Raw genomic sequence first — 27,221 nt, 5'->3', positions numbered from 1 at the left:
CAGAGAAGGCCATTAAAGGAAAGGAACTCACTTCTCCAAATGTTTATTATAAAGGAATGTGACCTGGACCTGGGGGGTAGTCAGGAAGGGTCCCAAAGGAAGTAATGCTTTAGCCAAGGTCTGAGTGAGTGGGGTTTGCCTGGTGATGGAAAGGAGAGAGCGTTCTAGGCAGAAGAAGCAGTGTGTGCAAAGGCCCTGTGGCAAGAAAGAGCACTGCTTATTCAGTGAATTGAAGAAGGCCAGTGTGGCTGGAGAGCAGAGAAGGGAGGTGGATGCTGGGCTGGGTCACATAGGCCTGGGTACACGTTTCTCTATATCCTAATACCTATGAACAGCTCCCGAATGACTATACAGATGGGAGTAAGTTGTGACATAGTTGTATTTGTATTTTGAACAGATCTCTCTGGGTGCTGTGGGAGATCAGTTGGGGGTTGGTCAGTATGCATGTTGGGAGAAGATGGAGGTGTGTCAAGATCATCTGGATGGGAAATGGTAGCATCTTGGGAGAGAGAGCTGGGTGGTAAAATTGACAAGTCCTGGGGAAGAACTGAATTTGAAATGTGAAGGAGAGGTTTCTGGGTGGCCTTCTGGACGGATGGTAGACTGAAAAGAGTTGGTTTTAGGGAGAAAGATCATGAGTTTAGCTGTTGTATTAGTTTGCCAGAAAAAAATACCACAGACTGGGTGTCTCAAACAGCAGAAACTTATTTTCCTATAGTTCTGAGCCTGGAAGTTCTAGGTCAAGGTGCTCGTAGGGTCAGTTTCCTCTGAGAGGCCTCTCTCCTTCATTTGCAGATGGCTGCCTTCTTGCTGCCTGTCACACGGTCATCCTCTGCCCCTGCATCCCTGGTGCCTCCACTGTATTGTATCCTAGTCTACTTTTATAAGCACACCAGTCATACAGGATTAGGGTGTACCCTGATAACATCATTGTAAGTTAATTGCCTTTCTCAAGGCTCTTTCTCCAAACACAGTCACATTCGCAGGTACTAGGGATTAGGACTTCAACATATGAATTTGGGGGGATATAATTCAGTCCATAATAGCTATGGACTTGTTGATTCTGAGGTGTGAGAGGCCCTGGTGGAAGTGTCCCTCCACAACTGTTTTAGATATCGCTTCTGGAGCACCTGGCAGGCTCAGTCGGTAGAGCGTGCCCCTCTCGATCTCAGTGTTGTGAGTTTGAGCCCCTTGTTGGGTGTGGAGATTACTTAAAAATAAAATCTTTAAAAAAAAAAAAAGATATCACTTCCCTATTGGCTCTTTGGCATGACTCACTGCTGCTCATGTCGTAGGCCTACTTTGAGCAGAGGTTGGAAGCCATCGTGCATTTGTAGTTTGTATTACTGTAGACTATGTGTGTTTGAGTTTTCGGTAGTTGTGTCTTTCATGGATTGTTCCTTTTTTTTTTTTTTTTTAAGATTTTATTTATTGGACAGAGAGAGACACAGCAAGAGAGGGAACACAAGCAAGGGGAGTGGAAGAGGGAAACAGGCTTCCTGTGGAGCAGGGAGCCCGATGCGGGGCTCCATCCCAGGACCCCAGGATCATGACCCGAGCCAAAGGCAGACACTTAATGACTGAGCCACTCAGATGCCCAGGGTTGGTCCATTTTATTTAAGCTTTTAAATTTGTGGCTACAGAATTGTTCATAATATTCCTTTATTTTCCTTCGGTGTCTGTGGGATCAGTAGTGATGGCCCTTCTGTCATTTCTGATCTTGATCATTTGTGTCTTCTTGCTTATTGTCTTGGTTAGCCTGGCTAGAGGCTTATCAGTTTAATGCTCTTTTTGAAATGTCAGCTTTCAGTTTTGTTGATTTTTCTCTACTGCTTTCCTGTTTTCATTTCTCATTGATCTGTGTTCTCATTTTTAGTATTTCTTTTCTTCTAACACGGGTTAGAGGTGGGGGTGTTTCCTGTGCTACCGCACTTCTCGGCCTTTTCCTATTGCTTCCAGATTTTGAGTCACAGTTTGAAAGGCCTTCCCCATTCTGAGATTGTGAGGCAATTTGCCTGCATTTTCTTCTAGTTCTTGCAAGGTTTCCGTTTTCTTATATAAAAATATTTGAAGTTTATCTAGGTGTATGGCATGACATTTGGATCCAGCTCCAATTTTTTGCTGATGACTCTCCAATTGTCTTGCTACCATATTTTTAGAAGCTCATCTTTACCTCACTGATTTGAGATGCCAGCTTTATATGCTAATTTCTGTGTATGGTTAGGTCGATTTTTGGGTCTTTTCTTTTGTTCCGTTAGTTGGGTCGGGTCTGTTCATGAGCCAGTAATGTGTTTTAATATTCCAGCTTTATAATATGATTTAATATATAGAATTGTTTGTCCCCTCTAACTGTTGTACAGTGTCCATGGACATTCTTGTTTGTTTTTTTTTTTAAGATTTTATTTATTTATTTGTCAGAGAAAGCACAGGCAAGGGAAGTGACAGGCACAGGGAGAATCAGGCCCCCCGCTGAGCAGGGATTTTTTTTTTTTTTTTTTTCTCCCCTAGGACCCTGGGATCATGACCTGAGTCTAAGTCAGATGCTTAACGACTGAGCCACCCAGGCACCCCCTTGTTCTTTTTTTTTTTTTTTAAGATTTTATTTATTTATTTGACAGAGAGATCACAAGTAGGCAGAGAGGCAGGCAGAGAGAGAGGGGGAAGCAGACTCCCCGCTGAGCAGGGAGCCCGATGCGGGACTAGATCCTGGGACTCCAGGATCCTGACCTGAGCCGAAGGCAGTTGCTTAACCAACTGAGCCACCCAGGTGTCCGGGTTTGACGTATGGATATGTTGCAGAAAGGACCATTCTACCCTACCCCTCCCTATACCCAGCCCCTTTGCAAAGTGACTTTGTAGCTCCTTCCATGGAGAGATGGGAGTCATTTCCTGACCTGCGAATTTTTAACCAGTAGAACGTGAGGGAAGTAACATCGTGCAGTTCTAGACCTAAGCCTCAAGAAGGCCTTGCTGACTTCTGCTCTCATCCTTGGAACCCTGCCCAGCCACCACGTGACCAAGCTCGGGCCAGCCTGCTGGAGAATGAGAGGCACGTGGCTAAGTTACCCCGGTATCCCCAGCCAAGAGAAGCAGCAGCTGGCCCCCAGAGGCAGAGCCCTCTCGCCCTCTCGCTACTGCTAGCCGACACACAGAAGGAGCCCAGCCGAGCTCAGCCCAGTGACCCACAGAATTATGAGCTAAACGAGATTAGTAGGTTCAAGTTACTTAGCTATGAAGTGGTTTGTAACAAGGCAAAACCACGTGGTACCTCTATTTCATTTTAAACTTCTTTCTGACTGTTGTATCTTTTTACTAATGTAAATGGGGACTTTTCTATAGCGATTGAGCAGCGATCTACCAGGCTTCTTTCCCTCTCCTCCTGGGCACACCCCCACCTTCCTTGCAGTTTTGGTCGGTCGTGTGACATGAGTCCTAACCAGCAGAACGTGGGAGAAAGTGAACAGGGCTCTCTATCAGAACATACGACCCCAGCTGTGATCCTCTGCCCTGTGTCTTTCTGGGTCCTGTGGCTGGATGGGAGTGTCCAGGGCACCTTGGAAACCGCTTAGAAGATGAGAAGAGCCCCCTGTCCTCCTGGGTCCCTGATTAACCGCAGGGAACAGAGAGCCCCCCTCCCTCGGCCCCACACTCCACATTCCTGGTCCCCAGCACTCCACTGATGATGCTTTGCATGAGTGGGAACTAACTTCAACTGTGTAAAACCAGGGAAATTAACTAATACAGGGTCATCCCTTCCCCTCACTTTTTTTTTTTTAATGCTCTATTGAGATAGAATTCATGTACCAAAAAATTCACTCTTTTAAAATGTACAGTTGCATGGTTTTTAATATACTCATAGAACTGGGTCATAGTCTCCACTATTTAGTTTTAGAACATTTTCATCTGCTCAAAAAAAGAAACCCCGTATCCACTAGCAGTCACTGCTTACACCCCCTCCTCCAGCCCTGGCAAGCAGTCTTGACGGATTTGCCTATTCTGAACATTTCCTATCAATGAATTTGTGCAATGGCTGGTAATTTTTGGCAAGTTTCTTTCACTTACCATAATGTTTCCAGAATTTCTGTTGTATGCTATGAGTACTTCATTCCTTTCTATAATATACTCAGTAACGTTCCATTGTATAGTTATTACATTTTGTTTATCCATGCATCAGTTGCCAGATATCCAGCAGAGATATGCAGATATCTTTGGCTCTTATCAACAATCCTGCTGTGAACATTCATGGATGTTATAGGCTATGTTGTGCCCCCTTCCTGTCCCCTGAGAAATCCTGTTGAAGCCCTAACCTCCAGTGTGGCTGTATTTGGTGATAGGGCCTGTAGAGAGGTAACTCAGGGAAATTAGGTGGTGAGGATGGGGCTCTAATCCAACAGGACCGGTGTTCTGGTAAGAGGAAGATCTCTTTCTCCTCCCTGAGTCTGCACAGAGGAAAGGCCATGTGAGGACACGGTAAGAACATGGCCCTCTCCACATAGGAAGAGCACTTGCACCAGAAACCAAAGTTGCCAGCACCTTGATCGTGGGCTTCTTGCCTCCAGAATCGTGACAAGATAAATGCCTGTTTAGACCACTCCATCTGTGGTAATTGTTACGGCAGCCGGAGCCGACTAATCTAGTGTATGAGTTTTTGTGTGGACATGTGTTCTCATTTCCACTGGGTATATACCTAGGAGTGGAATGAACAGACTTTTCCAAAGCAACAGTACCATTTTATATTCCCATGAGTGGTATAGGAGGATTGCAATTTCTCCAAGTTTTTGCCCATGTTGGTTTTTTACTATTCTTCCAATTACAGATTATAGCCGTTTAAGGGGGCATGAAATGGTGGTTCATGGTGGTGATTTGCATCTTTCTAATGACCAATGATGTTGAATATGTTTGCCCATTTGTGTATCCTTTTTGGAGAAATGTCTACTTGGATCCTTTGCCCATTTTTCGACTGCCTTGGTTGTTTTTTTATTATTGAGTTCTGAAAGTTCTTTGGATAGTCTGGAGACAAATCTCTTAACAGACAATATGATTTCAAAACTTTTTTCCCATTTCTGGGAAATGGGAAAAAAGCATTGTCTTTTCACTTTCTCGATGATCCTTTGAAACAAAAGTTTTAAATTTTAATTGTCTATTTAATCTATTTTTTTTCTTTGTTGCTTGTACTTTGGTACAGTATTTGTTAGGTTTTGGTGTTGATTTTGTATTTATTTCACACACAAAAAATTGAAAATTTCCAAGGTGCCCTGGAACAATTTAAATACTATTAGAAATACTTGTTTTTTAAAGGTTTCAGAGCACTTGTCTGTGAAACCATTTGGGCCTGGTGCTTTGGCAGGTGTGGGGAGCTCCAGTCTTCCCTCCTAGCAGAAATTGCCAAATTTAAGTTGTTAAATACATGCGGACTGTTTAGTTGCAATTATCGTGTGTTTTGTAAAGGCAACATTTTTTTCTGGTGGTTTTTATTGTCTCTGGAAAGTTTGCTTCTCTTTTTTACCTTTTCCCTAATAGTATCTTTTCAAAAATGTCAGTATTATTTAGTATAATTTGTGTATAAAAAAAGGACATCCATTAAAATGTACACTCTAGTGCATTTTGATAGAGGCAGACCTATAGCTGGAAAATTGCCACCAAAATTATGATATACAGAATGTCTACATTGCTCCAAAAAGATTCTTTGTGCCCCTTTGTATTCTATCCTTTCCTCCCTGCTGAACTTGGGAAACCACTGACCTCCTTTTTCACAACAGGTGGATTTGTGCTTTCTGGCATGTGATACACATGGCATCATATGTGTATATGGACTCTTGTGGGCCTGGCCTCCTTCACTCAGCATGATCATTGGAGATTCATCTCTGTCAGTGTGTGTATCAGTAGTTTACTTTTTTTTTTTTTTTAAGATTTTTATTTATTTATTTGTCAGAGAGAGAGCAGAAACACGGAGAGCTACAGGCAGAACAGGCAGAGCAGGCAGAGGAAGAAGCAGGCTCCCCACCGAGCAAGGAGCCCAGTGTGGGACTCGATCTCAGGACCCTGGGATCGTGACCTGAGCGGAAGGCAGATGCTTAACCGACTGAGCCACGCAGGTGCCCCAGTAGTTCACTTCATTATTATTACTATTATCATCATCATGTAGTACTCCATCACACACACACACACACATACATACCACAATTTATCCATTCACCTGCTTGGGGACACTTGAGTTGACTTCAGGTTTTTTTTTTTTTTTAAGATTTCATTTATTTGACAGAGAGAGACTCAGCGAGAGAGGGAACACAAGCAGGGGGAGTGGGAGAGGGAAAAGCAGACTTCCCACGGAGCAAGGAGCCTGATGCAGAGCTCAGTCCCAGGACCCTGGGATCACGACCTGAGCCAAAGGCAGAGACTTAACGACTGAGCCCCCCAGGCGCCCCTGACTCCAGTTTTCTGTTGCCACAGATAAGGCTGCTGTGGAAACTTGTGTACAAACCTGCCTTGGAACTTTTACTTTCATTTCTCTTGGCTGGGTAATTAGGAATAGACTCTCTGGGTCCCATGGTTATCTCATAGCATCTAGCTATGGATTCTGAGCTGTTTGTTTGTTAAAGATTTTATTTATTTATTTGATTGAGAGAGATTGAGAGAATGAGTGGGAGGAGAGGCAAGAGGGGAAGCCGACTTCCAGTAAAGCAGGGACTTGTGGGACTCGATCCCAGATAACCCCGGGATCATGACCTGAGCTGAAGGCAGACGCTTAACCGACTGAGTCACTCAGGCTCCCTGTTGTTGTTGTTGTTATTGTTTTAAACTCATCCTTGAGGGGTGCCTGGGTGGCACAGTCAGTTAAGCGTCTGCCTTCGGCTCAGGTCATGATCTCAGGGTCCTGCGATCGAGCCCTATATCAGGCTCATTGCTCAGTGGGCTTCTGCTTCTCCCTATCCCTTTGTGCTCTCTCTCTCTCTCAAGTAAATAAACAAAATCTTTAAAAATAAAGATAAACGCATCATTGAAAGAGTTGGATTTTGTCAAATCAGTTATTTGCACGAGGTTCTTATGGGGGGACAAGGGTAGGGAGAGGGGTCCAGGCAACTTTCCAGGCTTGCAATCCAAGGACTCCCTGGTCTGATGGCCAAGAACGTTTCCTGCAGACACAGCACTTCTGTGTGGCACATCCTTTCTACCTCTCCAAACCCAGTGGGCTTGGGAGGGTTTTAATCCAACCCTGCACCCTCTAGTTCCCTCATGGCCACAGCGCCAAGTGGTGCCATGCCTGCGTTTCAGGGCAAGCCCCTCATATTTAGAAGGCTTAGTTTTGCTGGCGTCTTCTGAGAATTACCACCCCTGAGCGATTTCCTAGGTCTCCTCTTTCCATCCTGCCAGCGTTCATTGTTCAGCCTCGTTCAGTTTAGAGTGTTCTCACCGATGATGGGGAAGGGGCGTTTCTGTCCCCACCGGGTCTCTGCCCAAGGCCCTGCCCAGCACTCTCTCTTGTTCTTGTAGGACCCAGGGTGGAGTTCACGTTCACGAGGATGGGTTGACAGTGACCTCTCCAGTCCTGATGTGGGTCCAGGTAAGCAGAGGGATCCCAGACCCTTTGTTGAGACCAGGTCCTCATTGGGAGAGGGAGTCGGCCTGGCTCCTCGGGCTAGACTCACCCCAGCAGGTGTCAGTACTTCCGAGCCGAGAGGGCACAGAAAGGTCTAGCAGATCTGGGGCTAGAGCACTGGCAGGCCCTGACAGGAAGTAGCCATCTTGAGAATACCGCCTTTCCCAAACCTTTGCCAGACACTGCGGGAGGCCCTCCGGCCAACCCTCAAACCCTGAGATGTAGACACAGCACCGGCGTTTTAGTGTTCAGGCTCAGATGGACCCCAGGCCAGGCCTGCCTGCTCAGGACCGACAGGAAAGGAAGTTGCCTATTGCTGAACATGGGTGACCCATGGAGCTGTGGAACCAGGGGTATGGTCAGTACGGAACAGCATGATAGGGCTGAGTCTGCCTTGGGGGTCCCAAGACCCTGAAACTGGAAGCCAGCCAAAGGCAATACTCAGTGTGTCTGCCAAAGCTGGTCCAGTCCTCCGGTACCTGGTTAAGCAATTCCCTCTACTGAATTCTTTCTGTTAAGATAACTATTGTAATTTTAAAAAAAAAATTTTTTTTTTTTTAATCAACTTAACACTGACTCATACTGGAGGATTAGGGTAAAGGACAGCTTTCTACCAGCCAGGCCAGCTAGAATGGACTTCCTAAGGCTGAGCCAGACCAAGGGGTGGTGGGGTGACAGGGAAGAGTCCGTGTCTAGAGGTCCCAGTGATAATGTCAGGGGCTTTGATAGATCGGGGCCTTAACTTGAGGTGATAAGCAATGGGTAGAGAGCCAGACTTGGGGGTGGGGCCCCGTGATTTCTCACTGTGAGCAGCCCCCCAGGATTGGACCTGTTCTAGCTTTGCCAGTCCCCCGTCCAGCTGTACCCCATCCCCTGCTCAAGGTTTGGCCAGGAGGACCCAGTTGGCACAACCTGGGCTGCGAGAGGAGCCCTCCCAGCAGAGGGTAGGGATGGTGGAGTCAGGTCAAAGCTCCAGTGGCTGTTCTACCCTCGAGGGAAACAGCCTGGGGTGACTCTCTGATTCCTGCCCTGAAGTCTTAGGGAGCATTAGGCTGTGCTGGGCAGCACCATCTATCCCACAGTTGGGGTCTTGCAAGAAAGAAGATTGCACCCAGATGGTGGGGGGTGGAATGGGGATTGGGACCGATGGCCATCTCTGCCTTCCCTTTCCAGTCTGGTGCTCCTGGACACAGAGTCTAGGCCTGGTCCCCTGTCCCTCCGATGGGGGCTGTCTACTTTGCTCTTCACCTCTCTGTTGCAGTGAAATCACACTAGTAGTTCAGAGGTTGGAAATGCAAATAAAAGAAACCACAATTTTTTTTAAAAGATTTTATTTATTTATTTGTCAGAGAGGGAGAGAGCGAGCACAGGCAGACAGAGAGGCAGGCAGAGGCAGAGGGAGAAGCAGGCTCCCCACTGAGCAAGGAGCCCGATGTGGGACTCGATCCCAGGACGCTGGGATCATGACCTGAGCCGAAGGCAGCCACTTAACCCACTGAGCCACCCAGGCGTCCTAAGAAACCACAATTTGATCCACCTTGTTTTTGCTCTTCCTGAGTGCTTAGGAGTCCCAGATTGGAGAAGCAGAATTTGAGGGACCCGTGGTTTCTGACTCCATCTATTTAAGCTATTTTTACTGTGGTTCACCTTTTTATTTGATTGGTGCCGACTTTAATGAATTATTCCAGGCCTTATCCATTCTAAGCGATCAGCTCTCTTGCGTCTTTGGGATAAGGGCAAGCACTAGGGTTTCAGGGCTAAGGCCCATGGGTTTGTGTGACTCGGTGGTTCTGGACAGTCGCGGTGGGCTCTGTTTGTCTTTCAGGCTCTGGATATCATCTTGGAGAGGATGAAGGCTTCGGGCTTCGACTTCTCTCAAGTTCTCGCCCTGTCTGGGGCGGGTCAGGTTTGTCTGTAGCAGCCCTCCTGTGGCGTGTGGGCGGCCGTTGGGAAGGGGTGCGGGGCTCCCCTGGAGGGAATGCTGCCCCCGAGAGTCGCTGCATGCTTTCTATTGTTGGTAGAGCCCTGCCGCTCTGCTACCTTGGAGGATGTAGAGCGTGCCTTCTTGCGAAGGATCGGAGGTGGCTAGAAATGTGCAGCATTATCCAGAACAGGACCCCGGGTGAGGAAGAACCAGATAGAGGTCGTTGATTGGGGTAGAAGAAGCATTTGGCATGCTTTGATGATGCCTGCCTGGGAGCACTGGCATTGCTTTTCCATTTCCTGGAAGTAGAGACAAAGTCAAACATTCGACTTCTAATGAGAGCAGTTTTAGTAGTAGCAATATTTGTAAAAATAACAACAAAACACACCAACTGAGCACTTAGTGCGGGCCAGGTGCTGCGCTGAGCATTTTACATAGACTGTCTTTTTGTCTTTTTTTTTTTTTTAAGATTTTTTATTTATTTCTTTGACAGAGACAGATCACAAGCAGGCAGAGAGGCAAGCAGAGAGAGGAGGAAGCAGGCTCCCCGCTGAGCAGAGAGCCTGATGTGGGACTCGATCCCAGGACCCCGAGATCACGACCCGAGCCGAAGGCAGAGGCTTCAACCCACTGAGCCACCCAGGCGCCCATCTTTTTGTCTTTTTAAGAAAGAGAGAGAGAGCATGAAAGGGGGAGCAGTAGAGAGAGAGGGAGAGAGAATTTCAAGCAGACTCGGTGCTCAGCGTGGAGCCCGATGTGGGGCTCACAACCCTGAGGTCATGACCTGAGCCGAAACCAAGAGTCCGCTACTTAACCGTCTGAGCCACCCAGGTGCCTCTTACTTAGACGATTTAACCTAATTGTTACAGTGTTTTAGGAGGCAGTGTCAGGATGTGGTTAGCACGGGAGCACTGGGTCTGCTGCCCGGCTCCGTCCCCAGGCTCGCCATTTAAAAGCAGTGACCGGGGCATGTCATCGAACTTTCTGGTGCTTCCTGTCCTCCTCTGCCTGAGTTTCAATGTGAATGTGAAATACTTAGTGCATAAAAACTTCATGTAAGTTTTAGCTACTACCTTTAGTATCATTGCCATTTACCTGAGGGCACTGAGGCGCAGAGGGGCGATGCCACTTACCCAAGGTCACACAGCTGCCTGGTGGAGGAGTCAGGACCCAAGCTGAGTCTTACCCTCTGAATCACTTTGCTCCATGGTGGATTAGCCTGCTTTCACATCCTTGTGAGAGAGTGCTTACAGATTTTTCTGAGCCACCTCTTCTCCTCTACCCTCCAGCCTAACAGGAATTTAACGCTCCTGTCCTTGCTCGACAGATTCCCCGGGAGATCTTGCCCACCTCTCTAATCTGAACCACAAGCTGGGATACACTGTCCTCCTGGGCATCCCCTGATCCCATGCCAGGTGTCCCCAAGAACACCTCCAGCTTACCCCAGGACCACAACCCACCTGTCATCCTTGACTGTCCAAGGGGTCTCCGTGCCCTGTTCATTTGTTACATGACTCTTGAATCTCCCACCTCCTCTCCAATCCTGCCTCTCTTGCTCCAGGCCGAATATCTACGGTTTTTCTCTGGGCCTCTCCTTGGGCCTCCGTGCCTCCCAGGTACCTTCCCCGTGACTCCTAAACCCTTTCATACACTCAGCCCTGGCCGTGGCACTCCCTTGCTAACCCAGAGTTCCCACACCTCCGAGATAACCCCCCACCTCCAGGCCTTGGCGCTCAGGCTGCCACCTCCCCGCCAAGCCCCCACACCACCCTCCTGCCGAAGACTCAGCCCACTGTGTCAGGTGCCACTGCTCCCTGCACCTGCCAGCCTCTCTCAGCCATGCCTGCTCTCTGCATGGAGCACCCATGCGCTCAGCTCCAGCTCCTTTCCTACTAAACAGGGCCCCTTCTGCCAGCTCGTTCAATGGCCCTCCTCTGTGTCCCCACTGCCCTGCCACTGCACATCCACAGGGTTTTGTAATTGTGTGTTTGTGTCTTCCTCCCTGACTCACCGACCACATCGTAGAGAATAAGGACAGTACTATTCTTTTTTTGTTTTTTTAATTTTATTCACTTATTTGACAGAGAGTGAGAGAGAGCACAAGCAGGCAGAGCAGAGGCAGAGGGAGAGGGAGAAGCAGGCTCCCTGCCAAGCAAGGAGCCCAACACGGGGCTCGATCCCAGGACCCTGGGATCATGACCTGAGCCGAAGGCAGTTGCCTAACCAACTGAGCCACCCAGGCACCCCAAGGACAGTACTATTCTATTCATCCATCCCGTTGCCCGGCATGATCTAGGTGCTCCGTAAATGTTCGTTGAGTGTAACTGAACGGGTAACTGAATAAAGGAATGAATTTTAGGTACTATTGTGAGCAATATGTTTTTACAATACAATTTTACGAGGATACCAAAATCCAAACCACTAATTCTTTCTTGGACCTTTCCTGTAAGTTTTGAGGGGGACAGGGCAGAGTTCTCATTTTCTAGAGCTGAAAACCAAGTCTCAGAAAGGGTGAATTCTGTAAGAAGTGGCAGGGCCAGGCTTGGAGCCAGTTCTTTGGGGTGTGGTCTGGACTCTGGGAGGTGATCCCAGTGTGTGGCCATGTGAGCATGTGCTTGGGTTTTCCCTTGACAGCAACATGGAAGTGTATACTGGAAGGCTGGGGCCAGCCGCGTGCTGACAAGCCTGTCACCAGACCTCCTGTTACATAAGCAGCTCCAGGTAACCGTGGGAAGAAGGGCCCAAGCCCCTGTGGGCCCTGAAGTCTGGGGCTTTTGTGCATTGTCAAGGGCATGGGAACTTGGCTCAGGCAGTAGTGCGGTAAACAGGGTCTGCCCTGCCTCCTGCTGGGTACAGCTGGTGTCCGGATGGAGGGTCAGGTGCTGACAGCCCTCGTCTCGGGTCCCTTCCTGCTAGGCATGGCTCCGGCTCGTTTACCCCTCAGAGAGCTCACCTTGGCGCGTGATGCCTCTGGGTGGTGCTGGGAAGGCAGGCTCTGTCATCTCCATGGTTCCCCGCCACAAACGCCCCTGGGAAATGGCACTTTGCGGCAGCTCTGGCCCTCCCCTGCTTATCTCCAGTATCGCTAGTGGTGCTCAGGTGTCTGCCTCAGAACCTTCTACCTTGAGCTTTCCGGGGAGAGACACCACTGGGCCAGGCCGAGGTTTGCGCAGGAAGGGCTTAACCACTGGTCTCCCAAGGTCACATCCGGTGGGGAGGTGACCGCACCTGCTGTGATAGGCAGTGGAACCGCCGGTGCCGGGGCGGCTTCCAGAGTCAGCAGGCAGAGTTCAAGCCTGTGCCTTTGTTCCTCCTTTCCAGGCGTGTTTCTCCATCAGGGACAGCCCAGTGTGGATGGACTCCAGCACCACAGTTCAGTGCCGCCGGCTGGAGGCCGCCGTGGGCGGGGCGCAGGCTCTCAGCTGCCTCACCGGCTCCCGAGCCTATGAGGTACGCAGTGCCTGCCTGGGGCTGGGGGCCAGGGTTGGTCCTGGGAGGACGGTCCTGTTGCTGGTTCTGGCCCCTTGTCCCTGGGTGTCTGGAAGGACACAGCTGGTGACCTGCCCCAGTGGGGCTCCCATGAGGCCCTGTGGGTATCGCCCCTGCAAAGCCAGGATTGGGCACTCTGGCCCCTGGTTCTGCCCAAGGCTGTCCTGCCTCCCTCTGCTGCCCACAGGCAAGGGCGGGCCTCCTGTTGCCCAGCAGGGGACCGAGGTGGGCTCATGGCCGTGCTCTCTGCAGGGTGATGATGGCACTTCCACTTCAGCCTCTAACCTGGGGATAAAAATAGCACTCGTGCTTGGGACAGTTTTGAAGCCCAAGGGAGTCAGTGTATGCAAGGTGTTTAGTACAGCTCCTGGAAAAGTAAAAGAGGAATGAATAAATAAAAGGAATGCCTCTTTCCTGCTGGCTTCAGCCCCTGTACCTGGAGCTGGCTCTGGCTAGCCCAGTTTGGCTCATGATTGGGGGTAGGGAACATAGCCTCATCTCCTGCACAGGGCCCTTGGTCAGCACAGTCCCTGTGGTGGGGGGTGGGGGGGAGAGTAAGGCTTTTTCAGTATGGGTGTGCAGCAAACGTTTCTAGGTTTGAGGCCTTTGTAAAGCGTTCATGATACTAACTCATATCCAGAGCATGCTACGGCGACCTCACTTTGTGGAGATGATCACTGCACATAGGATTTGGGTTTTTAAGAATTTGCGCTCTTTTTCCAGCGTTTTACAGGAAACCAGATTGCAAAGATTTACCAGCAGAATCCCGAGGCCTACGCACACACAGAGGTTGGTTAAATGTTCCTATTTGATTTAAGTCATAGTTGAATTTCTTTTATAACTACCTTTAGCATAAATAGATCTCATGTTCATTGGCCAAAAACATTGATTAGCAGACATTAGAAATGGTGTATATTCAGTTTGCTTATTTCTCACTGGTAAGCCATCTCCAAAGAGGAGGGGAAAAGGGAATCATGGGAAAGAAAAATCAGGGCCTCTCCTGACCAGCGGGGTGGAGGTCAGGGGCAGAGGTCAAGGGCAGGGTGGGAGCCCTGGGGACTGGTGTCTTCCTGGGGCCCCCTGAGTAGGAGATCCAGGTGCCCCTCAGTTTCCTGCCTGCTTAGTGCAGGATGGCTACCGGGCACTCAGTTGGCGCGGGCTTGATGTTTTCTTTGGAAATGGAGAAAGCTGGACCCATGTGGCTGCAGCTGTGTCCCTTCCGTCAGAGCCTGTGTCCCGGGAGCTCAGATTCGTTCTTCGATCCACAGGCAGTGGAAGGCAGCACTTAATGCCGCCTGGGAAGTAGTTCCATACCTTGGCTAGTGATTTTCATCTCTGCATCATTAGAAAATGATCGGTGTATATTAAACCAAAGTGCCTTTTTAATCTTGGAAGTTAACAATATCCCGTTTATTACGTGACGACTCAAGGTTCCAGGTTTCTCTGCAGCGTTAGCTGTGTAGATTCTTGGGGAGGGGAGGGCAGAGACGAAAAGCCCTCTCCACATTCTCTGTGTAGAACAAAGGTGGCCTGAGCGGGAACAGGAGGTGTTGGCATTCTCTGCTGTGATTGCCGCCTGGAAGCACGGACCCTGGGGGATGTTTGAAGTCCGTTATCCATTCCTCTGGCTCATGCCTGGGGTTTGTGGCTTCTGAGGGGCCGACTTCCATTCACACTTATTCTGAATCTCCAAGAGTGACTTTGTTGGTTCCGAATCCTGTGGCCGCGCATCCCACTTCCCTTGTGACTAGATATAAAGACCACAGAAACAGAGAAAGGAAATCAGGCTTGTTGGACGCCCGGCGGAAGGGCCACTTCCTGAGCACGGCTTTTCCATAGGCCTGTTGCTCTTCCTCTTTGCTGGACTGGATGGTTCTCTGGCCTGTCAGACACTGCAGAGTGAGGCGCTCCCCCAAGGACTCAGTTCTTGGTGTTCCAGATACATATGCCAACGGTCCTGTCGCCAGGATACTCTCTCACCGCCATTACTGGGCCATCTCGCTCCTCGTTTCCCCTTCCCTCCCCGATTTAAAACTCTTCTCAGGTGGTGGGTATCAAAGTATTCAGTTGCTTATGGTATGAGGCCTATCTCACTGCCTCTCTCTCTTTCACAGAGAATTTCTTTGGTTAGTAGTTTTGCTGCTTCCCTGTTCCTTGGGTCTTACGCCCCTATCGACTACAGTGACGGTAAGCCTTCAGAGTCCTGGGGGGTGTGCCTGTTCAGTGTGTGGGTGGACCTGTGCGCCTGTGGGCGGTGTGGGCAGGGCAGACTTTTAGCCCTGTCATCTTTTGCTATGAAGGCAGTGAGTTAGTTATCTTTTGCTGTGTAATGAATGACCCCAATGCTTAGCAGAATAGGAACTTTTTTTTTTTAAAGATTTTATTTATTTATTTGACAGAGAGAGAGAGAGATCACAAGTAGGCAGAGAGGTAGGCAGAGAGAGGGGGGAAGCAGGCTCCCTGCTGAGCAGAGAGCCCGATGTGGGGCTCAATCCCAGGACCCTGGGATCATGACCCGAGCTGAAGGCAGAGGCTTTAATCCACTGAGCCACCCAGGTGCCCCAAGTAAGAACTTTATTTTTTAATATTTTATTTATTTGAGAGAGAGAGGGAGGGAGAGCACAAGCAGAGGGAGAACCAGGCTCCCCACTGAGCAGGGAACCTGTTGCCAGATTTGATCCCAGGACCCTGAGATCGTGACCTGAGCTGAAGGCAGACACTTCACCGACCAAGCCACCCAGGCCCCCTGACTGCAGGTGTTTATTATCTCACAGGATTTCTGCAGGTCCGTAGTCTGGGAGCCGGTGAGCTGGGTGGGCCTGGCTCAGGAGCTCTCATGAGGTGGTGTTCAAGCTGGCAGCCAGGACCTGCCATCGAAAAGCTTGAATAGGGCTGGAGGATCCATTTCCAGAGCCCCAAACCTCTTAGCCAGAGGCCTCACTTCCTCACCACATGGGCCTCCCGTAGGACACCAGTGACAGTGGAGCTGGATCCTCCCCCCCGCCACCGCCACCCCTGCCTGAGCGAGGGATGAGACAAAAGGGTGGCCAAGCAGAAGCCGCAGAATCTCTACACCTTAACCGTGGAAGTGATGTGCCATCCCTTCCTGCTCACCCTGCTGGTCGCACAGACCTACCCCAGGTGCGGGAAGGCAGGGACCTCACTAAGTGGGAACACCAGGGCTCAGGGTGGGCATAGGCCACTTGGAGCCTGGCTCCCACAAGGTGTTGTTTCTTGAAGTTGTGTTCACATTTGGGGAACTCAAGGGAGTGGTGAGTTTCTGGAGTCAGTGCCTTGCCAAAAATTAATCTAAGTGATGCCAGTGAGGAAGGAGAGCTGGGAGGAGGCTGCCGAAGGTACTTTTGTGTGAGGCCACGCTACAAGGCCAAACAGCAGAAGGAAGCAGAGTGCAGAGCGAGAGCCCGGACTGACGCTCGTGACTTCAGAGGAGTCTCGGAAGGCTCAGAGCCCCCTGGAATCCAGCTGGAGTTGTCGGAGTGCTGTTGTTGGCCACATACTATTCTAGCGTTCAGGGAGAGAAAGTAAGGTGTCAAAGAGGTGATCCCCGAGCTTCACTCACAATCTGGGGAAGAAAGAGTTCCCACAGGTAGCTGCACACAAGTCAGGCCAGCAGAACGCTGAACCTGGAATAGCCCACATCCACCCGTCTTCGCCATCCCCACCCTGGGGTGGTTACGTGCTGCTGGGAAAAGTCACAGCCCTGCTCCCATCGGTGTTCCAAAGTTCGGGTTACAGCCTCGCTGGGCCCTCGGCTCCACTCTCCTCACTGCCCCGAGAAGTCACTCCCTGATTTACCAGGCGTCTCACCTCCTCGCTTGGGTCCCTGCCAATGGCTGTCTGCCTCCACCTGGGCCCAGTGGAGGAGGAAGAGAAGAGCCCTTCTCTGCTCTGGCTTCTCTCCCCTTTGCTGTCCTCAGGAAAGCCTTGGGAGACGTAGATTGTTTTCAGACAGACTTCGGGAGCTGATCCCTGTGATGTCCTTGAAAAGTTAGAGGTGACTAGGGAAGCCTGAGAGCTGACCCACATCGGCAGAGGGCCACCTCTGCGCAGACCCCTCGAGCCCCAGGGGACATGGAGAACAGTTCCTCAGCAGCGTAGTGCCGGGTCTTAGGACCACAGATTCCTAGGCTGACATGAGGAATATTTGGAGGAGGTGGTGGGGCTGTGTGTTTCCAAGGCCCCTGCTGACCTCTGGTTCTCCAGCTCTCTAGTTGCCTAATGACCCAGGCACACTGCATGCATTCCGTTGGGAAAGAGCTCCAGGTACAATTTTGTGGCAAGAACTCGATCGGCTTTCCGCCAGATGGGCATGTGTTCACCACAGGTCCTTTGCAAAGATGTTTCTGTTTCTCATTTCCTTCATTCCTTAGGTTCTGGAATGAATTTGTTGCAGATTCAGGACAAAGTCTGGTCGCAGGTCTGCCTTCATGCCTGTGCCCCTCATTTAGAGGAGAAGCTTGGCTCACCTGTACCATCGTGCTCTGTGGTGGTAGGTCCCCGTGCGGGTGACATGGCTCATTTCCGAGTGGGCAGCTACTGGGGCAAGCAGTGCAGAATACACACGCACGCCTGCATGCACGCACACACGCGCACACAGAGTCACCCTCATTCATTTCTTTACACACGGGCATACACACGTGGGATTTTCAGGCTAGTGTAAGGGAAGTATTTGATGTACATCAAAGCCAAATGTCTGGATCAGTGCCTTGCGTTTAGCAGGGACTCAAGTGTGCATACAGATGACTGCCTCGTGGCAGCGAGGTGTGAGGTAGGGGACCTGGGAAAATTCCACTAGAAATTTATTAGAACGGGAAGCAAAGTAAAAGGTATAAGTGGTGGGTGATTGTGAACTTTAGGAAAAAGTACACAGAATGCTGACATTCTAGGGCTAGGTACCACCTCTGAAGCTTAAAACGGGCAGTCTGGAGAAAATAGAAATATGAACAAGCTGAGGGAGAACGCAGGCAGTGCGCCAGACTGCCCAGGCTGGATCCCTGCCTTGGCTGCTCACCGGTTCTGTGACTTTAATCTGTGCCTCGGTTTCCCCATCATTTCCATTATTCCTGAAACAGTGGGAATAATGATACTTTCTGTGTCATGCGGACTTGTGCAGAATAAATGAGTTAATGCATTTAAAGCTCTTAAGATGGGGTGCCTGCCTAGCTCAGTTAGAGCATGCATCTCTCGATCTAGGGGTTGTGAGTTTGAGCCCCACTCTGGGTGGAAAGATCACTCACAAATAAAATCTTTAAAAAATTAAAAAAGAGGGGTGCCTGGGTGGCTCAGTGGATTAAGCCTCCGCCGTGGTCCTGGGATCGAGCTCCGCATCGGTCTCTCTGCTCAGCAGGAAGTCTGCTTGCCCCTCCTTTTGCCTGCCTCTCTGCCTGCTTGTGATCTCTCTCTCTCTCTCTGTCAAATAAATAAATAAAATCTTTTTAAAAATTTAAAAAAGAATAAAAACAGATAAAGTGTTTAAGATAGTGTCTGGTCCCAAGGGTAATATTAAAAACATTTACGGCAGCCGCGTGCAAAAGAATGAAACTGGACCCCTGTCTTACACTGTACACAAAAATTAACTGAAAATGGATTAAAGACTTGAATGTAAGACCTGAAACCATAAAAACTACTAGAAGAAAACAGGTGTTAGTGACAATTTTTTGGATTTGACACCAAAAGCAAAGGCGAGAAAAGCAAAAATTAAGTGGGACTTCATCAAACTTAAAAGCTTCTGCACAGCAAGGGAAACCATCAATAAAACAAAAAGGCAACCTATGAAATGGGAGAAAATATTTAAAAATCATATATGTGACAAGGAGTTAGTATCTAAAGTATATAAAGAGCTCTGCTCCACAGCAAAAAGGCAAGATAGTGCAGTTTAGAACATTTAACCGTTAGCGCGGAATCCCCATTCAGCATAGACACTGGTGTCCCCTAGTTTACTACGTTTGTGGCTGCTCTGTGGAGAGAATGGAATAGAGGGAGACTGGGCCCTGCCTTAGAGGCCCTTTGGTGGGAGCACACGCCACACATTCAGAAGAGCGAGAATTCTCGGTGTTTCTGAGTGTCGGTGGGAAGGAAGCAGAAGGTCCCTGAAGCCCGCTCGTGCTGCCTGTTCCGAGTCCCAGCCACTCTTCTGAGATTGACTCCGATGTACAGAGCTGAGAGAGGAGTGTCCCTTGCCTTGGAAGAGGACAGTTCAGGACCCAGGCCTGCTGAAGCCCAGTGGAAAGAATAAGGAAGGGCCAGCAGGAACTGGCCGAGCGTCTGGGATTGGTATTCCATGCATGGCTTTGGGTTTTGTGTGAGACGGAGAGCAGTGTTCCGTCCGTGGCTGCGGGCTTTGTTTGCCTTATGCCAGGAACACATGCCTCCAGGAGGGGGCCTGTGCACAGACCGGCAGCTTGAGGAATGGAAAAGAACTGACTCTGAAAGGGTCTTTTCATTTGTACATACGTACCCACGTGATGGGGGGAAACAAGCCGAATCCATGTTTCCCAGCATCCCTTCTGCAGGCAGTGCCCGTACAGCTTCCTCATTTCCGGCAGGAACGGGTTTGGGATATATGGTATCCGACGCTTCTGCAGCCCCAGCTTGCGGCCTTCTCACCCAGTTATTTTTCCAGCAGCCGTGGCTTTGTGCAGGTGTCACCCGGCAGCATCCTGCCCCAGCTGCATCTCATTTCTCTCACCTTCTGCCCGGGGCTTCTGTGACTCCCATGTTTGTGCCCTGCAAACCTGGAGGTCCGGGGAGTTAATACCCCAGGGGGACAGCCCCGGCATCCTTCACGCACAGCTCCTTGGACATTGCCCACAGTGAGGACCAGCATGACAGTGTACCTTTGGATGGGCTCTCCCACCTCCCCAGTTCCCCTCTCATTTCCTGGGATTGCTTCCCCCAAATAAGCCACCTGCACACGAACCCTGTGTCGGGCTCTGTTTCCTCAGGCAACCCGGGCCAACACATTTCTCTTCTGGGAGATAGCTTATTCTGCTGTAAATCCGATTTTTTTCCTGGAAGGAGCAAAATTTTCTTTTTTTTTTTTATTTTTTAATTAATTATTTTTATTAACATATAATGTATTATTTGCCCCAGGGGTACAGGTCTGTGAATCGTCAGGCTTACACATTTCACAGCACTCACCATATCACATACCTCCCCCTTAATGGAGCAAAATTTTCTTTCTAGACACCAGGATGGCCCATTATTCCTTTTAAACTTTTGGAGCTTCGGTAAAGTCAGGGAAAGGGGAAAAAATGTTTTTCTTTTATAGCTATGCTCTCTAAAGACTAGAGTCTGTCCAGAGGGGTCACTGCTGTCTGGTCCCACAGCTACCCTGGGAGGAGAACTGGAGGCCATGTTTCCCCAGGGGTGTTCCCTCCCCACACTGCTGTTTTTGGTTTATTTTCCTTAGAAACTTGACCTGTGCACTTGTGTGTTTGGTTAATCAGATTGCTGGGCTGATAGAGCAAGGGTGTGGGGCCTTCTCTTCTTCCATGAATTTTCTTCCTGTGTGTCCTCTTGTTATTTATTTTAAAATTTTTAAAATTAATTTTATTTATTTATTTGAGAGATCATGAGCAGGGGGGAGGGGTAGAGGGAGAAGCAGACTTCCTACTGGGGGGGGGGTGCGGGGGGGTTGGGTAGCCCAATGCGGGATTCCATCCGAGGACCACCTGAGACGGAGGCAGACGCTTAACCTACTGAGCCACCCAAGCACCCTCCCCTTATTTATTTACCACTAGTGCTGTCTCAGAATTTGGAACTTACAAAATAAGTACACACTGGGGATTGGTTTGTTCTAGCCACCTCTCAAAATCTAGTGGTGTTCAAGGTGGGGGTGACTTAATATTTGTGGTTCCAAGCCTGGGCTGGGCTCCTCCAGCTTCTCGTGAATGGGAGGGACATCCCTGGTTTGGGACAGGGAATGATGTGCCTGCAGGCCTGGCGACCTGAGGCTTGGAGGGCTATGCAGAGTAGGTCAGATTTACCTCAGTGGGGCATGCTTGCTTTTCCTCCTCAGGGAGCCATTTCCTCCTACTTTGTCCAGCGCTATGGATTTTCTCCAGGATGCAAAGTGGTGGCCTTCACTGGGGACAATCCTGGTGAGTAACTTGGAGGATTTCACTCTCCAAGTAGCCTGACTTGGTCCATGCTGGACATTTGAGAATGCCAGCCTCTGGAAACCCTTCTGTGGCAGGCCCCTTCCTCCCTGGCTGCCTGCCACACTGCTGGCCTGAAATCTGACTCCTTGTACTGCCCTACCTTGGCTCTGACTCTGTCCTCTGCCTCCCCGCTCCGGTGTGAATGAGCAGCAGTTAAGGCAGGCGGTCACGCCCACCCCTCCCTAACTGCCTTTTCTGTTCCAAGCTGATCTTCTCAGTTCTCCAGCCCTTCCTCTAGGACTTGGTTTTGTATCTCCTTCGCGTCATTTGATCTATAGGTGTGAAGTACTCTTCATCCAAACACCTTGTCCTTCCCCCAGCTGCTCCAGGAAGAGTCATCAGGACTCTGAAGAAAGGGCAGGTGGCCGCACTGTGCCATATGATGGTGGTGCCTCAGCCCCACCCCTGCAGCCCTTTTCCTAGAGAGCCACCAAATTCGGGTTGCCAGGCAAATGCAAATACAGATACAAGGACACCCAGTGTGCCTTGAATTTCAGAGGAATGATGAATAATTAGTGTAGTAAGTGCATCCCATGCAATATTTGAATTTCACGTAAGAAATGATGTCTTAATTTAAGTATGGCCCAAAGTATGTCTCTCTGAAATTCAAATTTAACTGAGCGTCCTCCATTTTTTCCCCAAATCGGCATCCTCAGCTCTTGCTCTTAGAAGGTCAATGTAAAGTACGTAGTAGAGGACCTGGGCTGCTGCACAGGTGGGGCCAGGGTTTGCTGTCCTAGGGAGGCTCACTTCCTTCTTAGAGCCTCTCCTGCTTCTCTCTGTGGTCAGGGAGTGTGGCTCCCTATTTCTTATGCTTTGCTCTCCTTTTAAACACATTTCTTTTCAGTTTTTTTTCTGCCTTCAGCCCTCCTCCCGGTTTCATCACCCACCAGCCTCCCTGTACTTTCCTATTGTTGGCTGTGTAGACAAGCAGGACAGGAGCATCCAAAATAAATAGAGACGCATATGTCTGGGAGTTGTATGCCTCAAAATAGAGCGGATGGTCCTTGTTAAAATTCATTCTTAACAGCGAGAGTTACTTTATCAGTATTATTATTAGAGTCCCTATTTTCTGCAGTGTTTCTGTATATTTTTGTGATCAGGAAAAAGCACCAAAGTCGCTACTGTTGTTCCAGGCGTCACTAAGAATAATGCTCATGGCGTTCCTCGGTGTGCTTCCAGCCTGGAGCTGAGGGCACGGTGAGCTCGTCCCCGCCACACTTGAGGCCACATCAGTGTCCTGGGTGTGACCCCTCCCTCCTGGGACAGCCTTGGCTCTGGCATCTGGAGGGAACCCCAGAAGCCAGACAGGGGCCTTTTCCATCCCTGAGCCATTTCTGGAGACGGTCATGCGGGACCTGTTGGCCAAGCACAGAAACTAACAGAGCAGGTTTGGGAGAAGGGATCCCAGTGTTCCTGGTCCGAAGGTGGAGGGGAGGCGGAGGCTGGTGGATGGAAGCCGGATTTCCACAGTGGCAAGGCATGAAGCCCAGGCTGTCCCTGGGGTTGAGGGGAGGCTCCAGGCTGCAGTGTGTGGGTTCTGGTGCTCCTGGCCCCCATTTCCATATCCCTAAGAGCTGGGAGGTCCAGCCTCCCTCAAAGAAGAACAGTTGGTGTAGGAACACCAACTTAGGAAAGTTCTCCACTTCTGTGGGCCACGTCTGTTTTCCTTTCAGAATGAAAATAACTTTGTTGAGTCTCATTAGGCAATGTATAATCTTGTACCCCCTCTATCAACTAGAAGAATGTCAGGGGGAAGAATGGGCCTTTATAACCACTGAAGTGAGCGCCTGGCTTTGTCTGAGCAGGAATGACAAAGAAGCAGCTTTCCAATCCTCCCTCTTGGACCTCGGTTTCAGGCTGAAGGTTGGCAACACCAGGCAGGTAGCCCTCAGTCAGTCCCTCCCGAAGTGTGACCTTGAGTGTGCGGCTGTTTTAAATGATGCATTAGTTGCTTCTTCGTTAAAACAACAGCAGTAATGAGCAAGCAGACTAACCAGGCTCATGCTCTTTGTCTTACTCACAAGGGATACCTCTTCACTGCAGGAAAAAAAATTGTTAAATACCGACAAACCAAAGGAAGGATGTAAAAATCATCCATAATCTCTTAACCCAGAGATAACCACAGTTAAAATTTTGATGGCTATCCTTCCACATTTCTTTCTGTGCTCATAAGTAAACATATTTTGTTTTAGTGGGCAGCATCATTTCAACGGTTGCCTGGGGCCCAGTGGTCCCACAGTTATTTCCCTAGTCCCCTGTGGTGGAGGTCGGTGGGGCTTCTGTGCTCGGGCAGTGCAAACAGTGACAATGAGCACACCCTGTCCTGTCCCTCATCCCTACAGGCTAAGTTCTCCGAGATAGGGCTCCTGGATCCAAGGCTCTGACACACATGGCAGGGGGGGTGGAGGACACATGTCTCTCCCACGTTTCTCCTTCACTCGCTCAGTCAGTCACATTTAGTGAGCACCCCCACCCCCACCCCGCCCCCAGCCCCAGTCCATGCTAGACCTTCTTTTAGTTCCAGAGTGCATCAGTGAGCCCGGCAGATGCTGACTGCTGTTCTGGGCCTCCTGTCTCGGGGACAGACTGCCCTTTACATTCTGCCCCTTCACACTCCTGCCTCACCTTTGTCTTTCCCTGCCATGTGTCTGATGTCTTGACTCGGCCCCCTTGGTTCTCTGTACTCTTGGGAGCACCTGATGGTGGGGAGTTGGACCCTTTTAGAAGAGGCTTCCCAGCTCAGATCAGAGGCCCTGACTACAGGGACTCTACCCTTTCACACCAGGGACCTCCCCTTGGGCTCTCCCAAACCCTCAGCTCATCCTGTTCCTGCCTCTACCCTGGCATGTGGCTTGGGGCGGGAGGTTCGGAGCTGGCTCCCACCTGGGGGTGACTGTGGTTTGCTTTGTGGCTCTGTGTGACCTCCAGCTAACCAGAGGTTCCCCTCCCATTCTCAGCGTCGCTGGCAGGCATGAAGCTGGAGGAAGGTGACATTGCGGTAAGGCGACTTCTCACATCTCTCACCCATAAGCAAAGCCCGCTCTCTCTGCCCTGGGGGACAAGGGTCCCAGCAGCATCTTTACTGCCTGTTAGAGGGTCTGGTGGTCCCAAAAGGCAGCTGAGGGAGGGGATAGGAAGACCCAGGCCCCAGAACCTGCTCATATCTCCTCTCTTAGAAGGTCATGGCCTTTGCCCGGTACGCAGGTCCCCTTGTTGGCCAGTCTTGGTGGGTACAGTGGCAGAAGGGTCAGGCATTGGAGTGGAGGACTGTGGGCTCTCCAGATGAATAAAGAAAACAGAACCTGTGCCCTTCTGGGTCTAGTGGGAAAGTCATCTGGGAACCAGTTGTCACCCAAACAGTTAGATACAATTGTGGTAAGTTCTAGAAAATGGGCCCACAGTTTCCATGAGAGCCTAAATCTGGTTGCTAATTGGTTCATCTGGTGTGGGAGGGTCAGCAGAGGTTTCTCTGAGGAAGTGGCGTTTACTCTGAGGTCTGCGGCATGAGGAGTGAAATGATGGGGCGTCGGGGCTGGTGGAGTGGGGCAGAGGTGCCTCATCTCTGGCTATTTCTTCCCAGGTCAGCCTGGGCACCAGCGACACCCTATTTCTCTGGCTCCAGGAGCCCATGCCCGCCCTGGAAGGGCACGTCTTCTGCAACCCGGTTGATGCCCAGCACTATATGGCACTCCTGTGGTAGGCTTGGTGGGCAGTGGGCACGTCTGGCACTATCTGGAGCCCTCAAGCTCTTCTTAGCAGGCTCTTGTGGCAGCTGAGACCCTGGGACTCACTGGGTTTTTCTGACAGCAGAGCTGGGTGGGGAGGAACCCAGGACATGGAGTCCTCCCCAAATCCAGATTCGAATCCCATCCTCAACACCCATATCCTATGTGCCCGGGGGGCAGACCCCATAGCACATCTGAGCCATAATCTTGGCTCATGAAATGCGAAGAATGAAAGGTTTACCATTGTGTTGTTAGGACACGCGTAGCACATGGTAGACGTTCAGTAAATAGTAGGAAGCACGCCCTGCCCCTGATGGTTGTCATGGAGGAGGTGTACTCTGCACCCTGATCACAGGCCTTTGGAAACCCACCAGAGGCACCCAGGGAAGTTCCTGAGCCTCTAAGCTCCAGGAACCATTGGAGAATATGTAGGTCTAGTAAATTTAGCTGGCTCTGTTCCATTGTCCAGGTGGTATAACGTGTAGAAGCCACAGCTCCCCGTATTTCCCTGGGGTGTCTTCGTGGCAGCCTCTGTAAACAGAGCCCAAGACAGGCCTTCCCCAGTGATTCCCAGGGACCTTAGCTGGGCGTGATACCTGAGGGAGAACCTCAGATCTCTGCTGTCCACTGCCTGGGGGTTGTGGTCCAGCCCGACCTGCAGCCCCTCGACCCGGGACTCTTCCCCAGAACACATGGGTCCAGCCGGCAAACACTGGGTGCCCCCCCCCTCAGGGTTCTGTGCACTTCTGCAGCTTTAAAAACGGCTCCCTCATGAGAGAGAAGATCCGTGATGAGTCCGCTTCCTGTTCCTGGAGTGATTTCTCTGAGGCGCTGAGGTCCACGGAGATGGGCAACGGCGGGAACCTGGGTAGGCTGTTTGGTGTTGCCCCGGCCTGTGAGGGGCAGCAGCTGCTGGCAGGAGGGCCCCAGGGGAAGGGGGAGAGAGGGCCACGGAGCAAGGCAGGGGAGCCCCAGCTGTTGGTCTTTGTGCTCCGTGGGCCCTCCAAGCTGGCGTGAGACCCAGTGATCTGAGTGAGTAGGGCCGTTCTCCGTGCTTTGAGTGGAGGGCTCTGTCCCCCTCAGAGCCCCTGGTGACTACCTCAGGGATGGCAGCCACGGCTCCTGCTTCACTCTGGTGTGCGCCCATCCGTAGCTTTCTGCCCCAGCTGCAGGGTTCTGGTCGAAAGAGGGCCCAACCTTGGGCCAGGCCTCCTGAGCAGGGAGGGGACGTGCTGCCCTTGGCCAAACCTGAGCTGGTGTTTTCGGGGCACTGGGGCAGCTGCCTCTGGTCCGGGCTGTTGGGTGAGAGTTGGCGGAACTGTCTCTAAGAAGATCCAGCCCCAGCCCTTCCAGTTCCTGTCTTTCCTGCCGGAGAGCGAGACGGGGAGCATTCCCGTTTCTTCTGGGGGCCAGAGATGTGGGGTCACGTCACCCTATTCCATCCTACGTCTTTGAGAAGCTTATATTTTGCTTTTGATTACTGACAGTGAATCTCTTCCTGGTCTGGTTTCAGGTTTTTATTTTGATGTAATGGAGATCACCCCTGAAATTACTGGGCGCCACCGGTTTAGTGCAGAAAACCACCAGGTACGTGTGGTTATGGGGAGAGAAATCGGCTCCAGTTCTGAGTGTTGAATTCAACAATCACCTCCCAGGTTCTGCTACTCGAGGGACTTCCTGTACTCCGCTATTGCTTGAGCAAACATTTGGATGGGCCAGAGTGCATTTCCGTCCTGGGGAACCCACAGGATCTAAGACGCTGTTGTCTCTCACAAAGAGGAGTACGAACACCTGGGGGCTTTCCCCTGAGCTGCTAACGCGTGTCCACGCTGACTACCACTGAGAGCCATAGAGCCTGTTCCCTCAGCAGGCTTAACCCTGCACCCCCAAGGACTCACACTTTCTCCAGATCAGGAATTTGTTCCTGATCGAAAGCCTCTGGGACAGGACGCATGAACATTTACTGAGCGCTGTTTCCCTCCAAGCACACCGTGCTGGTGGCTTCCTGCATCCTCCATTGACTGCTCAGAGCATCTTGAGGTCCAGAGATGCCGAATCATGTGCCCAAGTCACCAGGACCTAGGACGTGGAGGGAGGGGCCTCCAGACCCGATCCTCCCTGGCCCTGAAGCGCTGTTTCCTTCCCCCTCCACTGTGCTGCCTTTCCTGCGTGGGACTGAGTAATTCCCTTTGTCTAGTACCTGTTATAGTTAGAGTTGGCATCAGCTTTGTGGCTGATGAAGTCACTGTATATTGGGTTGTAAGTGGAAAGCTTTATACAAACTGTAGCAGGGAGGGGCT

The 27,221-nt window shown here is 50.5% G+C and overlaps 1 protein-coding gene across 4 annotated transcripts in view; it reads left to right on the top strand.

Moving 5' to 3' along the window:
- Positions 1-27,221, top strand: part of XYLB (xylulokinase) — a 61,508-nt gene that overhangs the window by 2,717 nt on the left and 31,570 nt on the right. For 3 of the 4 annotated variants that reach the window (XM_080796891.1, XM_080796889.1, XM_080796892.1), the window contains exons 3-14: positions 7,492-7,561; positions 9,423-9,503; positions 12,156-12,242; positions 12,843-12,971; positions 13,734-13,799; positions 15,125-15,197; positions 17,402-17,520; positions 21,052-21,133; positions 24,154-24,194; positions 24,777-24,892; positions 25,674-25,789; positions 26,435-26,508. In XM_080796891.1, the coding sequence (XP_080653017.1) occupies positions 7,492-7,561; positions 9,423-9,503; positions 12,156-12,242; positions 12,843-12,971; positions 13,734-13,799; positions 15,125-15,197; positions 17,402-17,520; positions 21,052-21,133; positions 24,154-24,194; positions 24,777-24,892; positions 25,674-25,789; positions 26,435-26,508 (1,054 nt within the window). The remainder of the gene's footprint in view (positions 1-7,491; positions 7,562-9,422; positions 9,504-12,155; positions 12,243-12,842; positions 12,972-13,733; positions 13,800-15,124; positions 15,198-17,401; positions 17,521-21,051; positions 21,134-24,153; positions 24,195-24,776; positions 24,893-25,673; positions 25,790-26,434; positions 26,509-27,221) is intronic. The other variant, XM_080796890.1, reaches the window with a different exon arrangement.

Source organism: Martes martes, assembly GCF_963455335.1.
Source record: "Martes martes genome assembly, chromosome: 1".
Lineage (NCBI taxonomy): Eukaryota > Metazoa > Chordata > Mammalia > Carnivora > Mustelidae > Martes > Martes martes.
Note: the sequence above shows the minus strand (reverse complement) of the source record. Positions and strands in the feature narration are given on the sequence as shown.